The sequence below is a fragment of the Nanorana parkeri genome, unplaced genomic scaffold, assembly GCF_000935625.1.
Source record: "Nanorana parkeri isolate BGI_ZX_2015 unplaced genomic scaffold, ASM93562v1 scaffold1084, whole genome shotgun sequence".
NCBI lineage: Eukaryota > Metazoa > Chordata > Amphibia > Anura > Dicroglossidae > Nanorana > Nanorana parkeri.
In genome coordinates this window covers 335964-355415 of record NW_017307352.1, presented here as the reverse complement: position 1 = coordinate 355415, position 19452 = coordinate 335964, and the positions used below count along the sequence as shown (strand labels likewise).

Genomic DNA, 19452 nt, shown 5'->3' with positions numbered 1-19452 from the left:
TAGTTCTAGAAACTGATTGCTTCTATTGAGCAGGCAAGTAGAAAAGCTATGAATAGTTTGCAGTCAAAATCTTTGTATGTTATATATAGGAAAAGCAAGGTACAGGTCACATGTTCCTCGGTAAGCTCTTTAAACTCTTTAACGTAGCTCAGAACAAGTTGATGTTATTAGATTACTGATAATCCAGTGTGTGCTCTACTGCTGTGATCCTCTCTGTCTACCACTGACAGTCAACAGGAGACCATCATATGTCTCACAGCTCTGGAGCCAAGATACCTAGCACTCCAGAACATGACATGCCCAAGGGCCACACTGGGGCAAGAAGCAAAGGTTGGGGAGAAGATGCGGGAAAGAAGGGGACAACAGCAGGTCACGATGGGGACAAAAAGAGCCTAAGTGGTGGAGGAGGAAGCCATGAGAAAAAGAGCCCTCACCACGCTCACAGCGAAGGGCATCATGCCAATGGCAAAGGCCATGAGAAAAAGAGCTTTCATGGTGGGCATGATAATAGGCATTATGCCTCTGGAAGAGGTCACCACAAGGGCAAAAGGGTCAGTGATACCCAGAGCATCACAACCAAAACGTATTCACCTTTCCTAAATGCCCTCTTCAGCAAGGTACGTGCAAATGTGATACAAATGTGTGGACCCTATTTATCACAATGTCTGAAAGAAGAACCAGTTGTTTTGTCCCATAAAAATCAGTTAAATTCTTCTTGGAATAGCCTTCTATAAAGTTTGTGGTTCATAGCAATCTACTGTCATGTTTTCATTGAAGGCTAATTACTCATATTGGCAATAAGGGCACTTTTGTTTTAAAACATTTTTCGCACATGAAAGCAATTGGCAAAAAATTGATCTAATGTATGGTTAGATTAAAATAGGCATGTTAGATGTAGCAGTCACTATCAGACATATGGGCTTATTTTCTATGACAGAGCAAAAAGCATTGATAATGTGCACAGGGCAGTAACCTCTAGAAACCAGTTTGATTTCACATTTATAAAGTGGGGAAAACAAAACATCGTCGCCTTCAATAACTGCACTTTGCATGCAGTTATTATGCTTCCACAATAATCCCCTATGTTTTCTATGGAATGACTAGATAGCATGAATTTATTAATACACAAAATACAAGAAAATAATTTTCATTTTGTATGGTAGTTAATTTTAAATGTAGCACAATGACGACTACAATTAGCATGATGAGCCATAAGAAAAGCATGGAAAAGAAAATGTGATGTATCGATTCAAAAACGTTTGACTGAGCAGTGTGATTCACCTCTTGTCAAGTGTCTCATTTATCAGTAGTGGGCATTTGGTGAGGTTTAACAAGAATAGATGGGTATTAATTTATACAGTGATGAACACTGGCTACACCACATGAGCGTTGGGCTCTTCTGTGGGTTGCTTAGAGCTGCAATTGTGTCTCAATCAGTCACTATGAGGCAAATTTATCAAAACTGGAACAGACATAATCTGGAGCAGCTGTGCATGGCACCCAATCAGCTTCTCTGTTTCATTTTCAAATTTCAACTGAACAAAATGAACAGAGACGCTGATTGGTTGCCCTGGGCAACTAATCCAGACTTTGTCTGCTCCAGTTTTGAGAAATTCCCCTCAATCAGTTTTATTGAGTAAGGTGTGCAGTTCTCTGTTATTTTTTGTAACTGAAGTGTCGAGTAAGTTTTTGTAAATTGTGTAAATTCAAAGATGGTTTGAGATAATCACTGATGTTCACAATAATAGCTAATCATTACATCAAAACCAATGTGTGTATCCTCAGACATAAGAGGTCGGTAGGACATGCAGAATTTTCCTACTGCTGGCTCTAATACATAGGTGGGCAACTACAGCCCTCCAGCTGTTGTGGAACTACAAGTCCCGTGAGGCATTGCAAGACTTGTAGTTACAGGAATGACTCCTAGAGCACCTGCACTGGGTATATGTGCTAAAAATCAGAAAACCATAAAAGCATAAGTTGGATCATTTATTCATGTTCCCAACTGCTCAACAATGTTTTTATTTGAGAAAGCCTGTAACAAGAGAAGTATATTGGCTGCTATTAATTATCTACTGAAAATGGTAACTGCCTGTCTGTCTTTGGCTTCACTACTTTAAGAGTTACTGACCCCCAAACAGGTATGTAATTTGTAAAGTCAGAACCCTTAATTTAGATTTAGAGACTGTTAAATACAAAAAAATGCATCTGGTAAACCCCATAAAAGTGCTTCACTGAACTTGTCTACAGGTGTTATTGTGATTTACCCAAATCAATGCAACGGGGGAACGTTCTGCATTTCAATAGGAGTGAACAGTGGTTTTGTCCAGCATTACAACATATGTTGCATAACATTTCAGAGGGGCACTGAGGAAGGAGGGAAAGCTCCAATGAAATTTTATGAAAAAACAAAAACAATATGTAACATACATTGCATGTTAGTTTAAATAAGTTTAAGGAATTGATGGGAAAACGTGTTGTAGTACCATTAAAGTCTGGCATAAAATAGTGATTTTAATGGGATGTGATACCTACACACCACTTAACCAGTTGACATCCGCGGTGTTAAACCCCCTTCCCATCCAGGCCATTTTTCAGTATGCAGTACTTTGACTGGCATTTATTCCGTCATGTAACGCTGTACTGAAATGAATTTTATTTGGGACAGATAGAGCTTTCTTTTGGTGGTATTTATTCACCACTGGGGTTTTATATTTTTTACTATATTAAGGAAAAATTACCGAATTATATATATATATATTTTGCACTTATTGTTATTGCTATTATATAGGGGGATAACAATCCTCCTATATAATAGCAAACACACACTGGCTGGTCCTCTTTATGGAGACATTAGGGGTCTCTAGGACCCCTAATGTAACCTGGGGATCCCAAAAGAAGCTGATGAAGCAGAGATCTGCTTCATCAGCTTCTTCTCTCTGGCTATAGCAGCCAGATGACTGACAGGTGAATGCGGAAGTTATGTAATACACACCACTTCTGCATTCACAGCCAGGAGGGAGGTCAGTAAGGAGCTGATCTCCCTTCCTCTTCCTCCTGACGCCCTCCCGTCCCCGGTCCTGGGCCGCAGATGGGGCAGCGGATCCCGGGATTGAAGGTGAGGGGTCAGGAGGGGGGGACCGAAAAAGCGGCAGCAGACGGACGGACGGACGGGGGGGAGGCGAAAAAACAAGCACATATAGACGATCAGCAGACTATAGAGCCACCGATCATCTATATGTGAAACACCCGGTAACGGGTGTTTGCATTGCACGGGTCTTTTCTGCCCCTAGCGGGCGCGCACGAGCAGAGAAAAAATGCCGTCTGGAGACGGCAACCCGCCAATGCAGCAGTGCCGTCCGTCCATTGCACGGGGCTTTGCTGCCCGTGCACGCCCACTAGGGGGCGCGCGCGAGCAGACAAAAAATGCCGTCTGGGGACGGCAACCAGCCAATGCAGCAATGCCGCCAGTCCGTTTTTTTTACAACGGCAACTGGTTAAAGTGTATTTCCACTTTTGCAATTAAATTTGAGAAAACACATCAATATGTTTGTTATGTGTTCCTGTTCACGCAGCATACTGAAAAATTACTTTTTAAAAATGGCTTACCATTTAGATCAGGGGTAGCAAACCTCCGTCCCTCAAGCTGTGGTGGAACTACAAATCCCACGAGGCATTGCAAGATTCTCATAGCCACAGACATGACTCCCGAAGAGAGATGCATCATGTGATTTGTAGTTTCACCACAGCTGGAGGGCTGGAGGTTTGCTACCCCTGATTTAGATGATATGTTAAAGCAGGCAAAATGGCTGATTCCAGGTTTTTCTTAGCCCTTTCACAGTGGTCTATGCAAATACAAAGACTTAGGAATGAAATTTGAGGATTGTATTTATCTGATATGCTGCATTAACATACAATGGACAATCCACCTCAGACTCATTACACCTCACAGCACCTCCTAACATTTCAAAGAAATAGAAACAAGAAAAATGTTCATTCTTAAAACTCTAACTAGTGAAAAAATAATTTAAACTGCAAGAAGCATTTTCTTTAGCTTATTCTATGTGAATGGAAACATGTAACAAATATAAAATAGGTGTTATACTAATTTGAGTGAGAAAGTGGAAATACACTTCAAGGGGCAATCCATATACTAAGTGGCCACACACTGGTTGATTTTGACCAGCAGGATTGTACAGTATGGACAGTTTAACAATAACCAGATAGTAATAACCTAGAAAAAAAAGTGTTTTCTCGCAGTCTGTGTCCCCATTGGAGAGAATTTTCCCGCACTTCATGTTCCAAGAGGAAATTAGGGAAAATCACCCTTATGGGGCTTCAGACTGCAAATAAAAAGCTGACATAGATTCCAACCTTTCATCACTTAGTCAAAATGTTTTGGCTGGGGCTGGGCTATAGATTTTAATGCACTTTGATTCCCGTGGAAGATCCTCTGTGCTTGATCTCACCTCAATTCGCTGCACACAAACACACAGTTAACATTTGTTTAAATTATGAAACGATATTTACTTAATTATATATCTATACACTAGCATTTGCGCATTTTAAAAACCCTTGTACATGCTGGTGCTGAATGTCAGCAAATAAGGTACAACCTTTTTTATTTTCTTAAACAAACATGCCGCAAATAATGGCATAGTGACATATAGGGGTTGATTTACTAACCTTATAAACACACCACGAACATGTATACACCTCTGTAGTGTGTTCCCTCCCAGCATGATCTATGGGTGGAATCTAAACACCTTTGTAGTGTGTACACACCCAGCAGGTGTGTTGTGCAAAGCCCTGCAATGAATTGCAAGGTAATGTGGTGTAAATTAGCTCTATGTTGTGTTGCTTGCGTTGATGAATGCATGAATGTAAATGCATGAGCTAACCATTTTTGTCTAAACTGTGAAGCAGCATTATATATGCATCATGTGCATGATTTTTCCATATATGGCATTAGTGGAAATATGCTTTTAGAGACTTTTTGGTTGATAAATAAGTTTTGCTGTGTGAAAATCACACGCACCTGGTGCGTGCGTGCGTGTGTTTAGGTTAGTAAATCACCCCCTAGTATGTCTATCTCGAAAGACAGGAAAACAATTGTTACACAAACTTTCACATAATAAAAACCTGCGATCTGCTCTGGTCATGCAGTGTTAACCTGCCAGACCTTATGTTTGCTCATAAAAATCAAAAGTTAACGCTCACTTTTTTTTTTAATCCTATCTAGGAGAGAGATTTGTCTCCAGAGGAGATGGATGGTGAGTCTTTTCTGTTGGTATTTCTACAAAAGCAGCTGATTAGGTAGTTATGTAACCTGGTTACAGCATGGATTTGCAGCGATTCTGGGTATTTGCTCACTTCTGTTATCCAAGATAAGTAAAGTCAAAGTAGGGTCAAAGCATTACACATATAGGATCTGTTATCCGCCCGGAAGCCCATTATCCCATTGCTGATTTTCAGTGCAGATGATTATTAGACTAATCAAATAAGGAAAGGGTTCTTATAAAATGACGATCTATTGGAAATACTAAATGCAACCATCAACATTGACTCTTTTTCTTGAAATGGAAGACCAACTAATGTGCAAATTATAGTCCTCCAGTATCCCTTAAAACTATGTTCCTTTTGCACAGCCTGTTCTACATTGTATTGGTTGATGACATTTCTTAAAAGGATTCTACTATCTTTTTTAGCTATTAATGTAGAATTAATTAGCTTTATATAAATACTCCCAGCAGTAAGTGTTAAAGCTGAACTCCGGGCACAAAAACTTTTATTTAATTATAACTTTTATTATAATGTATTATTTAGGCAATAATTATTATAAAGAGCATGGTATGTTAGAAAAAAAAAAAAACCACTCTAGATGTCAAATATTCTAAGTATGTCACACACCCTCAGATATTATCTGATTAACTTAAAGTGTCCAAACCCCAAAACAAAAAATAAATATATTGCAGCTTACTAGTCCTTGGATGTAGTGGCTGCATTAGTTTTCTTTTTTTCAGGGTTATTTTCACATGGTAACCCTGCAAATGGCACATTGCCATTCCCTTTGTGGCTACACATTTCTCTACTGTATCTATGGAAGAAGCCATGGCTGTAATACAGACTGGATTTCAAACATGTCCACCTTTGTTCCTCTCCATTAGACATGTGCGATACGTTTTGGAAAAATTAGTTTTTCGGACGAATTTTAGTTTTTCGGAGATTCGGATGTATCCGAATTTACGAAAGCGACATTTTGGATGATATTCGTTAGGGGTAGTCTGTCCGCAAATTATTTTGTGGACGAATTTTCGTTGCAGCAAAGTGACATTAGACAAAATAAAAAAATATATTTTTTGTAAATGTCACTTTGCTGCAACTAACGAAACGACAATTCGTACCGACTACCGCTAACGAATTACGTCCAAATCCGAAAACTAATTGACTTTCTGACCCAAATCCCGAAAAACAAAATAACGCAAAATCCGAATCAAAACGAAACAAATTTTTTGCCGGTGCACATGTCTAATATCCATTACATGCAGGCTGATTGAACTAGTAGTTTACACAAGAAATATGTTTGTGTGTATGCTTTAAACATCACATGCTACCCAAGGCTGTTTACAGTATAGGATATAAGTATAGACATTCTTTACTTAGTGCACATTTTTTTACCTGTTCAGAGTCTAATTTTAAATTTGACCACTCTATAGGAAACATTAGAACAAAAGCTGCAACCGTAACTTTGCCTCAGCTATTTGCAGGGTGGTCTTCTGTAGCCCTTTCTCTTGATAAATATCTTCCTATATCAGTCATCTCATTAAAAGTTGTGGTCTTAAAAGAGAACTATGGGGTAAGTGTTTTTCCTCATAGTTCTCTTTAGGGTCACATGAGGACATATACTATCCTCCTCCTGTGACCCAAAGCTCAGTATATCGCTGACTATTGCCGGCGATATACTGAGAGCGCCGCAGCTGGAATGGACAGTACTGTCGAGACCCACCCAGCTGTGTGAGTGACAGCTGGCTCTGCCTATCTAGAGCCAGCTGTGCCCGCCTCCTCCCCCGTTCGTTCTTCCACTCAGCGCTGGAGGGTCAGAGAGGGGAGGGGGGGAATCCCTGCGGGGAGCGGTGACTGACAGTCACCGCTCACTGCAGGGAGAAGATCAGGAAGTGAGCAGATCAGTGCATGTTTCTGCTCACTTCCCGAACGATAGAGCCGACCTGTGACAGCTTCTTCATCACAGGTTGGCTCTAACAATAAGGATGAGTGGAAATCACCCACTTCCTAGATCTCCTTTAAAGCAACCTTCAAGTTGATCTTTAGTATATTAAATATATAAATATAATTTATCTATTTATTTTTTTTACTCATCGCTCTTTCTGTTCTGCTTTTATTCTCAGAATTATATGCTGCCTTTTTGGAGTTTGATGCAGACCAAGATGGCTTTATCGGGTATAAAGAGTTGGGTGAATGCATGAGGACGATGGGTTACATGCCAACAGAGATGGAATTAATTGAGATTTCCCAGCACATAAAGATGAGGAGTGAGTAATCCACTTTTCTACATAGCAAGAAAAAGCTTAATTCAAAAGTGCACAATTTGAAAGAGTCAAGTGGATGAATGCTTAGCAAATAAACAGCAAATTCACATATATATTCTATTGATCTAACTTTGGTTTAATGAAAGTGTTGCTACGTACTGGTAACTGCACTTTACAATGTTATAAACTAGTTTATGTAAAACAAATGTTTTATAAAAAATTGATGCTACATGTGTGAAAGCTTTAGGAGGTTATAGAAATACAAAATATTTAAAGTGCATGCCTCCTAACTTTCCGAGATGAGAAAGAGGGAAACCTTCTAGCACAATATATTTAGGCAATGGACAAACTACTGTCACGCCCCCCAGTTTTAAGGACCATTAAGAATTGGAATGTCAAAAATGATTGGTTAAACACAGAATTTTTGTTTTTCATCATTACTTCTCCTTTATACTGGCTTTTGGAAATAGCAAACAAGATAATTAAGAGATAGGATAAAGGTTTTAGTGCAGACTGGGCCTCTGATAGGACAGAAGAGCCAGCCCTCCTGTAACTGGCCCTATCAGTTCAGCAGGGGAGCCCGGGGACAGAGAGGGGAGTCTTTACTGGATTATTCCATGCTTAACAGCAGGTCAAATAGTCACACTTGCAAACTTCCAGGAATTATGAAACAGTCCCATCTCTTCCTGGGCCCCCTTCTGGGTCCAGGAAGAGAGGGGTCTATTTAACTACTTTCAGCCGCGGAGTAATATCGGGAGCTGCAGCTCCCAATAAGTTATAGTGCCAGCATCCAAGCTCGCTTCCATGATAGACTACAACTTCAATACAAATTGACTAACTAAAGGTGAGATTGTAGCCATCACGGCAGCGAGTTTGGAGCGGTGGCTACTTTACAACACACACAAGGACCCCGGAGAACAAAAGTAGCTACCCTCCAGAAGGAAGGACGGCATCACCATGAATTCAGAGATGATTTGAGGGTCTACAGCTGAGTGATACACAAATAAGATACATTTTTGTTAATAGTTAAGGTACTTGAATGTATTTTTAAGGTTTAACTCCTGAGTTTAGTGTCACTTTAATCATGGTCAGGACTAAAAAATAACATTTAAAAAATACATATTTTTGGTAGTTAAATATTCACATATATAAAAATACTATGTAGTATTTTATCCTACCAGCACACGGAGCTGCCGAAAGGCTTTTGTTCTCCTAAAACTGCTCCTCTCCACATACCAGTCTATGAAAAAGCAGAAGCTGCTGAAGCAGGTCAATTGCAGATCAACTTCACTTACCATGAATTCAAGATGCTCTTATATGGATGTAAAAGCACACAGTGGAGTGGGAAGTGGACAGTTGAGTGAATCAGCTTGTTTGCTCTGCAAAACATTGAACAGTTCTGGGCTATTAATGATGCACATAAACAAAGCTGATTTCAGCCTTACTGTAACTGTATGCCATTATAGTATTATAACTATCTATTGTAAGTGTTATAACAGATTCTGTTCTATTATAGTGGGTGGTCGTGTTGACTTTGAAGATTTTGTGGAGCTGATTGGTCCAAAGATGCTGGCAGAAACAGAAAACATGGTGGGCGTACGGGAGCTAAAGATTGCCTTTAAGGAAGTAAGTTATTTACAGACCTTTTTGGATCATGCATTTCTTAAAGTTGAATTCCAGCCCTGCAGTCTTTGACAGTTGTACAGACTCCTCTCCTACACTAAAATTGCTTAGTCCAGTTTCAGTGCACACTGAGTTCCTCACATTTCAAATCAGCCTGATAAAAAGAAGGATCGATTATCTTTCTTCCCAGAAATAGGTCCCATAAGGACCTCTGGACCTAGTTTTCCACTTAGGGTAACTCTGTAAGTTAGTTAAAAGAGTGCTGTGTCTGCTGACCTTTTAGGGAAGTACAGAACTAACAATATGGATATTTCCTTGCGAGGAAGGGAAAAAGGTTTTAATCGTCACCAGAACTCTTAGAGGGTTATACACTAAGCTGCCGAAGGCAGCCGAGTGAAAAACTGAGCCGAAGTGAATTGAACCGACACCGAGTCGCCGATACCAATTACCGATACTTTTTCTTAAAGGGACAGGCCACATTTTTTCTAAAGCAATCCAAAATCATGATTTTAGGTCAGTTTCTTAATATTATGAAGAACATGAAATGGACATGAAATGAATATTTAGATCATGCCATTGCTAACTACGGCTTGTATGGGGAAGAACACTATATAGTGTGGCACAGCTATATCCAATGCTGCATACCTTTAAAAAAATAAATAAATAATATAAAGCCAGTTATACAGAATTGGATATAGCTGTGCCACAGTATACAGTGTGTTCTGGAGTCTGTCCAGCATTTTTGTGCCCAGCCCCCATGCGGTGCTGCAGTACTAACCTGCTGTGTCGTTTTCTCTGTCTGCTTCAGCCACTCCGTGTCACAGCCTAGTCATCTGCTCCATTCTGACCTCTTTACCTCTAATTGGCCAATTGGATGATTGACAGGCTTCCTCACCAGTCACTAGTGACTGGTGAGGAAGCCTGTCAATCATCCAATTGGCCAATTAGAGGTAAAGAGGTCAGAATGGAGCAGATGACTGAGGACTTGGAGGAGGAGTTAGCGGCCATCTTGTTTCTTTGAAGACGCTATGGAGGTCCTGTGTGCGGCGGTTTCGGGTCCTTGAAGATGGCAGACATGGCACAGGTACTCATTTTATGTATCGGAGTATTAGTACGAGTACTCATGCAAATACTCGGTATCGCCACCGATACCGATGCTTGTATCGGTATCAGAGCATCCCTACTTACGACCATCGCAAGATGCCGTTCCGCAGTTGTCGAATGAGCAGGCTAGAACCCCGCCGAGAATCGTCCGATTCTCGGCGGGTTTTCTAGCATGCTGGTTTGACAAAAGACGTGCGACCGTACAGTAAAAACGGTCGCACGCCTTCCATACACCTTGCGCTTATCGTACGATCACGAGATTTCGCGAATTATCGTAACATAATCGCAAGGTGTGTGGGCACCTTTAAGCATTTTTAGTGCAGGAGCATACGGATCAGGTCAGCACAGAAAACGGACGTCGTGTGAACAGGCCCTAAAGGTAGAGATGTCATCAACCTGTGTGGTGGTATGTCTGCTAAGGTGAAGAACTAGACGTGCGATTCGTTTCGTTCCGAATCGAAATTCGGACGAATTTTCGGAAATTCGGACATTCCGATGTATCCGAATTCCGAATTACAGACATAACGAATGCAAACGAATCCGAATTTCCATTTCCGAAATTCGGTAGCGGTAGTTCGAACGTTCGTTTCGTTTTCTGTTCTTATTCGTTTCGTTCGTTGGAGCAAAGTGACATTAGAGAAGGAGAAAAATATTTTTCCCCCCTCAAATGTCACTTTGCTGCAAACGAATAAGAAACGAATAAGAAACGAATAAGAACAGAAAACGAAACGAACGTTCGGAATACCGCTACCGAATTTCGTCCAAATCCGAATTCCGAATCGACTTTCACACCCGAATCCCAAAAAACGAAATAACACAAATCCGAATTTGAAACGAAACAAATTTTTTGGCAGTGCACATGTCTATGAAGAACCGTGGAGTCCACAGAAGGAAATGATCAATTAATTCCCTATCAAAGGAAAAAAGATTCATAGATACATATTAACTATTTGAAAAGTTCTGTTATGAGGACTGGAAACATTCTCCTCATGGAGTAATATGAGGTAGATGTCCTCTGTCCTCATAGCAGAACTTTTCAAGTAGTTAATATACTGTATATAGGGACAGTCTTTGTGGCAGCACAAGCTCTAAAAGACCCTATCCCTGGTACAATAGGTTGATGCAGAGCGTACTGAATCAATCAGATTGGAAACAACAGATTGCATATCTGTGTTATATAAAACCTGCTTAAATATTGTCTCATTAGAGACACAGTGTCGAAAGGTGACATACCAGATTATTATCTTTGCCACTTCCAGAGTCCTAATCACACAGGGAATCGTGAGAAACTGGATTACACCAGATGCTGTACCACTGCTCTGAAACTGAAGAGCGCACTGTGGCTAAATGACACAGTAAACAAAGGTCTGGAAAGCAGTGCCTGAGCATCACCATCCAAGCTATCTTCCCCCACCAATCCAGATAGCTACTGTATAGAAACCAAATCAAGCAGCATTTTAGGCTGATTGAAAAGAAAAAAAAATCAGTATAGTAGCAAGCATGTTAGAATAGTAAATGATTAAAAATATAGTATGATTTTCAGTCAAATCATGTGTTACTGTAATAACATAATTTATACCATAGCCATGTTTCTTTCTGCAATTTCTCTCTCCCAGTTTGATATGAATGGAGATGGCCATATCAGTGGACTAGAACTCAGTGATGCTGCACAGAGCTTCTTAGGAGAACAGCTGAATCCCAGTGAAATTCAGGAGATCATCCACGACATAGACCTTAACGGAGATGGCAGAGTTGATTTTGACGGTAAGCAACAGAATTCTGAGCATCAACATACCTGCTATAATTTTCAGTCTTACTGCTGGAAGAGCAATATAATAATTGCTGGTTCACACTGAGTGTAGGACATATAAAATCAGTACAAATAAACCCACAAGCTTTTATTTAAAATGTAGTTTTAGCCAAAACCAAGATTTACATCCCTCAGTTTTACTGCAGTTTGTATTTCTTTCCCCATTCTTTTCTATAGAAACATTTTAGTTTCTATATAATTAGATTTCCCCTTCAGTATCCGAGCTATGATGTTCCTACTCACTGCTGGATGGCCATTCAGTAGTCCAGTTACATGGTATGCAGTGGCGTAACAATCACCATAGCGACCCAGGCAGCCGCTATGGGGCCCAGGGGACAAGGAGGCCCTGGCAGGACATTTCTGATGCCCTGCGGGCCGCCTGGGTCGCTATGGCATCTCACGCTGCTGGCTGTCACTGGCGGCTGTGAAGAGAAATGACAGTGATCTGTGCAGTGGCACGTTCCTCTCCACAGCCGCTGTGGAGTCAGTGAGAGCCAGCAGCGGGGGCTCATCACCGATGGTGGAGGAAGAGTAGCTGGATAGGTAAGGAGTGTGACCAGCCCACCTGAGGGTGACCCTGCAGAGCCCACCTTAGAGAGTCTATGGTGGGTTCTGCAGGGTCACCCTCAGGTGGGATGTTTGGGATCTCAATTGGGCTCTGCAAGGGGTGTAACTAGAGAGTAAAGGGGCCCCATACAAAATTGTGCTTATGGGGCCCTGTGATTTCTAGTTACGCCCCTGATGGTATGTGCTTATGCATGACAAAATCTATACTATTCTATTGTATGTATCACTGTACAAAAATCTAAATGTTAAGAAAAGGATAGCTAGTGGTAGTTAGTCACATTTAACTAGTCTTGTTCTGTAATGTAATGATGAAGATGTTTTGTAACTTATCTAAACCACTTCTTCAGTTCTAATGAATGTCAAGGACATGCCCCAGCATTTATATACACATAGGCAGCACAGTCACTCTAATCTAAATCACAATTAAGGCAGGTGTTGGTTTTCCAAGAATAGGATACAAGGTGTGAAAGCTGTGCAACCAACCTGTTCTAGCCATACAATCCCATTCTTTGGTGTTAGGAAGTCCACAAAAGTGTTATTAATTCAATTTACATGGCAGAAAGTGTGAATTGTGGTCAAATCACCAACATATAGATGTTAAAACACCATTATAAGTAGAAGAGAGATGGTGTTAAATGCCCCCATCCCTGTTAAGGGACGTTATTCCAGTTTGGCGTAAATAGCCTCTTTCATGCCTCTTGCGAACCAGTTGTCCTCTTTGCTCAAATTGTGCACCTTAGGAAAATTGCTGAGTCTTTGCCTGTAGCATCTGCATGTCGGGCCATTGGTTTTTTGAAAGATTGGTTTGTCTCCTCAATGCAAATGGCTACATATGGGGGTTCAATATTCACAATTGTTTGTTTGACCTTGTGTATGTTTAAAAAAAAAAGCCTAATCTGGGTAGCTGCAAAGTTTCATTGCAGTCCTAAGATGCATCTGTCTTTAGTCTCTGTGTTGTTACCTTCTCAGCCTAGTATTGCAGAGTTCAAATAACCTCCAGTTTAAGACCTGATGTGTGGTTGGAGTCAAAAAGCATATACTGATGTGTGGGAAGGTTTTCTATGGACTAAAATGTCCAAGTCACCACCCTTCTTGACATGTTCAAAAAGTGTAATTTGTTATTCTGTGCCACCTCCCTCGTAAACTTTGTCCACTGAGTTTGTGTTTACTAAAAGCTTGCATTTCCATTGCTCTAATCTTAACATATGTATTGTCCACATACCTGAACCAATTATTTGGTGTTATTCCCCTGAAAAAGTTCAAGGCTCTCTTCTCCACCTCCTCCATAGACAGGTTAGCTGCAATGGGAGATACTGGTTGTTTTAAAGCACAGCCCTGTTTTTGTCTGTAGAAGTTATCCTTGAATTTAAAATAGGTGGTGTGGAGACAAAGGGATGGCACACCATTGTCTCTAGTGTCTCTAACTTTACTCCTCATTGACAAATTCTTTAGAATATCATGTGCCATGTTGCCACCTAAGGGTGATAGGATAGTATCCAGATACTTAGTATTCTTCTATATTAGAGTTAATGCTGCTCATAGTTGGTCTTAGGAGGGGCATATTCCTTGTGTATCTTACAAAGTTTTATAGTAATTGAGGTTTAACTAAGACACAGGTCCAACGTACGTGTGTGTGTGTGTGTGTGTGTGTGTGTGTGTGTGTGTGTGTGTGACATAACCCTGTATTTTTTTGTGAAACTGAGGAACTCATCCAAGTGTTTTTTTTAAGCAGTTTGTTTCCCGGTGAAAGAACTACCTGTAGAAGTGATAACACATCCCCTCCAACTTCTTGTTGTGCCCTTGCATCTTCCTGGAGGTACTTGGTTCAAGTAGTGCATTTCCAATACTGCTGTCCCCATTGATGAGTTTGTAAACTGCGATCATGTCACCTCTTAAGCATCTCTTTTCCAAGGAGAACAAATGTAATTTTTGTCGGTGGTCTTGAGATCTGACCCTCCATCCCCCTTCTTAATTTGGTTGCCTTTCTTTGAACCTTTAATAGCTCATGGACATCCTGCCAAAGGATTGGTGAACAGTATTTAACCGTGTACTCAAGATGGGGCCTTACCAGGGTTTTGAAAACTGGCAAAATGATATTTATTTCCCGTAAATAAATCCCTTTTAATAAAACGAGTAATTATATTATCTTGTATTAGCTACAGCTTGGCACTGCATGTTGTTAAGTCTGTGGTATATAAGGACCCCAGGATCCTTCTCCATCTCAGTTTTCCCCAGAGAAACCCAGCACAAGGTGTACTCCGTATGCATGTTCTTAGCTCCCAACTCTCAAGCAACACCCATTATCCACCTGGCCCAATCATCTGCTGGCTAGATTCTGCTATTGGCCATTTCAAATTGCCATAGCCAATAGCAGGCTGGCTATTGCACACGCCCAATTCCCCATTGTTTACATTCACCTGCCAGCTGAGGAACCTAGCTGTCATTCGTAACAAGATATAAACAGAGAATTCTTTGTTAGCAACTAAATACACATTTTTGCTAGCAACTACATTTTAGTGTGCACATGTGTATCAAGCAACTGGCAAAAAAAAAAAAAAATTGAGGCCATAGCATGTCCTCAATTCTTTTTGGCGTCTTATGGTTGCTTGAGACTTCTGGTTGCTTAAATGCCGGATAATGGGGAGTTTACTGTAATTGGATTTTTACCTTACCTGTAAAGTCTGTTACTTGGAGGAGTACATCAGAGGAGACAATTCAGGATATGCAGGTAAGATTTGACCAGCCTAAGGCACCACTGGTCTTGCATGAACACAATGTTTAGCATGTTATGCTGGGTCAGGAAGATTCACACATTTGCAGCATTGCTCATCTCAGGAAAACTTGGTTTAAACAAAGTTCAGACACGTTTTCACAGCTGTATGATCAATAGGCCCTGTCAAAATGGATTGATAGTAGCAAATGCCCACCAGCCATGGTCATGAAGTTTTTCCTGATCCAGCCAGATTCATTGATTGTCATTTCAAGTGTACGCACCACCTGCTGCCTTTACCTAGCTTCACAGATAATAACAATGGTTTCCTTTTTCAGAGTTCGTTATGATGCTGTCATCGAGATAACACCGGTTGAAGTTACAGGAAATAAAGCTCCCCCCCCACCAATGACTATGAATGTCAACCATGTATAACACTCAACGTTTGTAATAAAATCTCTCTATTTACCAATTAAACAGTTACATACAAATAAAAATTCATTAAATTAAAAAAATGCAAAATCTTATTACTGAGCACAAAACAAAACCCCCCAAAAATATTATAGTCACAGACATATTAGCTACAGAGGTGGAGAACACTTGAGGTGGGTTCAGCTCTCAGTCTAGTCTTAGTGAATGAGATCCCAAGAGACGAAAGATCCAGAGCAAGAAATATTGCCACCTGGTGGCCTGCTCCCATGTCATTCTTTAGAGTCCTTAGTGGTTTCCATAGTGTTTTGGCATTCAGTGTGTGAGAAGACATCCATGGTGTCATTTCACTTATCAAAATAAGGGAGGTAGAAGAACTGGAAACCAGGTTGCCCTCGCACGGCGCAGTAGATAAATATTACATGATACACTGCAAAAATAAGTGAGAAGGTAATATTAAAAGAAAGTTTTTCTTTTTAATAAATATGATACAATATGAATAACTGCGACACAAAATAGTCTGTTACCGAGCATCATCAAACCCCCCCCAAAAAACCAAACAACCACCAACCTAGGACAACATGGCTGAACAGGAAAGTGAAGTGAATTGGATAATTTTTCCAAATCAGCTATGTTGTCCTAGATCAGGGGTGCCCATCAGATAGATCACAATCTACCAGTAGATCGCAAAGCGAACACTGGTAGGTAGAGCGCGATCGGCTCACTGACCTGTGCCCTGTCCTCCCGCGGTGCGGCTGAATGTGTCAGACGCCGCAGACGGGAAGGAGAGAGGAGACTTGGGAAGCTGCTGCAGTGGAGGTAAGAAAAGACAGACAGGAGAGAGACAGCAGAGAAAGTGAGAGAACAGCAGAGAGAGAGGAGAGAGACAGCAGATAGAAAACAGGGGAGAGAGAGAGAAGAGAGGGCCGGTTCACACCACAAAGTCTGCGTTCCAGAGTGTTCAGCCTCTAGAACACATTGGAAGGCAAGCTGGCAGGCTCCCTGCGTTCAGGGGCGGGAGGGGGTGTGGCGGTGCATTGAAGTCAATGGCACCACAGCCACGCCCCCCACCCTCTGTCTGATCGCCCGCACCCGGAATGCAGGCACATTAATGCCTGCGTTCCGGTCCAGCTCGATCTGCAAAAATGCAGCATTTTTGCAGATCGCACTGGACCTGAACACAGGCATTAATGTGCCTGCATTCCTGGTGCGGCGATTGCACTGCCACGCCCCTGAATGCAGGTGTTTTTTCGTTTGGAGATCTACTTTTCAAATTACGAGCTCAATGAGATCTACCGACGAAGAATTGTGGGCGCCCCTGTCCTAGATTGTTGCCTTCTCCAAACTCTTTACCTTTTTAGTGAATAACCCTGCCAGTTTCAATCTGCAGCTAACCATGGCAAATGCATTATAGAAATGGTTGTTCTTATAAATGCTTTTCCCTGCCTGTGGATGTATATTCAGCACTGCAAGGGGATGTGCAGTGTTTCCGATTAAAAGAATGCTCGGCCCCATTGTTCTGAAAGTAGGCAGACACTCCCACTTAGCAGTCACTTTTTGCAAAGGCAATGGCATGGCCTAGTTCAATATAAAGAACAGAAAGAGGTATGAATTTGCATTCAGGGTTTGCTGACATTTTTGCAATGTTTACAGTTGACCTGGAGGGGTGTTTTTTCCTTCATAAATAACTGGACAGTCTCGTGAAAGGGCCATTCATCTTTACATAATTCCCACAAACTGATGTAAACCAGATTATAAAAAAAGATTAAGTGGTGAATATGTGAAATTGTATATACAGTAAACTCCCCATTATCCGGCATCCATGGGGATTGGTAGATGCCATATAAATGTAGTTTCTGGTTGCTTGAGTGCTACTATTAAAAAGTGGTCCAACTAATGCCATACCCCATACTATACCATAACAAACTCTGTATTGGCTTCATATCAACATTGAAATGCAGTAAATCACAAGCAAAGACAAACAGACACACATAAAACAAATCAAGACAAATAGGCACACAATCGTTTCCAGGATAATACATGCCGCAGATCAGCAGGTACACAGGGGATTTTTTTTCTGGTTAGATGAGAGTTCTGGTTAGCTGAATACCGGATAACAGAGTTTACTGTATTTGTAAAGTCAATTAGATCCATTAAAAAAAAAAAGGAAAAATTCTGTCACAAAGAAATCATTGGGATTGGGGAGATTTCCCTTAATTTCCTGTGCCATAGCCACAATATGTGAGGAAATCCCTCCAAAGTAAGAGAATCCATTGTCAGCAGGATCACTAGAACTAGTGTCCCCATTGGATGATTGCCCTTCTAGTCATGTTCTGGTGATGATGTAAAATTTGGGATTTTCTTTCACTTTTGCTCTTGATGATAATGGTCACCAGGACCAATAAAAGAGTGAATCTCCCTAAGGGAGACAAAAACAGCCCCCCCCCCCCTCCCCCCAAATATATCTCCACTTTATCCAAAACTAAAAAAAAAAAGTTGGGGCTTTAGTTCTACTTTAGGTGACAAAGAGGTTATCCATCAACAGCAATGAAAAGAAAAAAAAAAAAAAGAAGGTCTTACCCCCTGGAATCAGCAGCAGAAATCCAGGTACAAAAAAGATGGCACTGGAGACAGCTGTGAAGAAAGACGATCATATTAAAGAGATACTGTCAGCATGGCTCCTATCCATCACAACCGTGGCTCCCACATATATATGAAGGTTTCCATTTCCTGACACCAAGAAGTAGTGCTAATACCAGGGCAGGCAAATGCTATGGGTGATGCTGCAGTGGTATGTTCGGATTCTGAATTAGCACTGCTTCCCGAGCTGAGCAATGGGAGCCTCAAGCAATAAATGGGAGATTTGACTGTGACCGGTAAGCAGCTTACAGCCAGCTGTCAGAGGTGGCTTCAGAGTTTAGATATTTCCAGCAACAGATAAGACTGTAAATGGAATGTCTCATTCTCTTGCTCTCTGGTCTCTTGAGTAGTCAGTTCAGGCACTTTGCAAACTTGAAATTGCATCTGGCATGTGCAGAACAGAATTAATTGAATGCCCTTGTGCCTAGATGCGGTTATAAAACTACAGCAGATACTGCCACACAAACAGCCTCCTCTGCCTTTTATCTTGATGTTTAGTCTGCCACTGTACAATGAGCTTTGGTTAGGACTAGATCACTTTGTTAGAAAACACTTGTGTTGAACGCAGAAAAAAAAAAAAACCTACTTTAAAAATAAAAAATACCACCTTACTGGTAGTCATTACATAGGAACAAAACTACGATATTATGCTTTGCTGAAAACTCAATAAAAGCTATGATATTTAGCCAAATTTTGCCAAAATGCATTGGAGCCAGCAGATAAGATAAAATGCAAGTTTTGTGGGCTGTTTGTAAGAATGCAGTGTGGTTTTAATGGCTCCTGAGGGTTAGGGAAACACCTTTCATCTATCTTGGACTGGTTCTAAAAGTTAGCAGTATTCCTGATGGCAATGTTAAACACAATCCTTTTGTTTATCAATGTCAAATCAACAGAGACATTACCAAAGCCATGACATCAGCAGCAAGTGAATGACAAACAAAGCCATGACACATAATAACGGGAATTTCAGGGGGAAAAATATATTTTTTTTCTCAAATTTCACTTTGCTGCAACGAAATTTA

The 19452-nt window shown here is 40.9% G+C and overlaps 2 protein-coding genes across 3 annotated transcripts in view; one reads left to right on the top strand and one right to left on the bottom strand.

Annotated features, from left to right (window-relative positions):
- The first annotated feature begins 248 nt into the window (after window positions 1-248).
- Window positions 249-15728, top strand: LOC108796233 (calcium-binding protein 2-like). The gene is made up of 6 exons (XM_018567690.1): window positions 249-617; window positions 5243-5273; window positions 7407-7550; window positions 9064-9173; window positions 11891-12038; window positions 15700-15728. Exons 1-6 carry the CDS (start codon window positions 249-251, stop codon window positions 15726-15728), a joined length of 831 nt encoding a protein of 276 aa, XP_018423192.1.
- Window positions 15616-19452, bottom strand: part of TMEM134 (transmembrane protein 134) — a 25020-nt gene continuing 21183 nt past the window's right edge. For both annotated transcript variants that reach the window (XM_018567696.1, XM_018567697.1), the window contains 2 exons: window positions 18371-18424; window positions 15616-16220 (listed from right to left, as the gene is read on the bottom strand). In XM_018567696.1, the coding sequence (XP_018423198.1) occupies window positions 16138-16220; window positions 18371-18424 (137 nt within the window). In that variant the 3' untranslated portion in view covers window positions 15616-16137. The remainder of the gene's footprint in view (window positions 16221-18370; window positions 18425-19452) is intronic.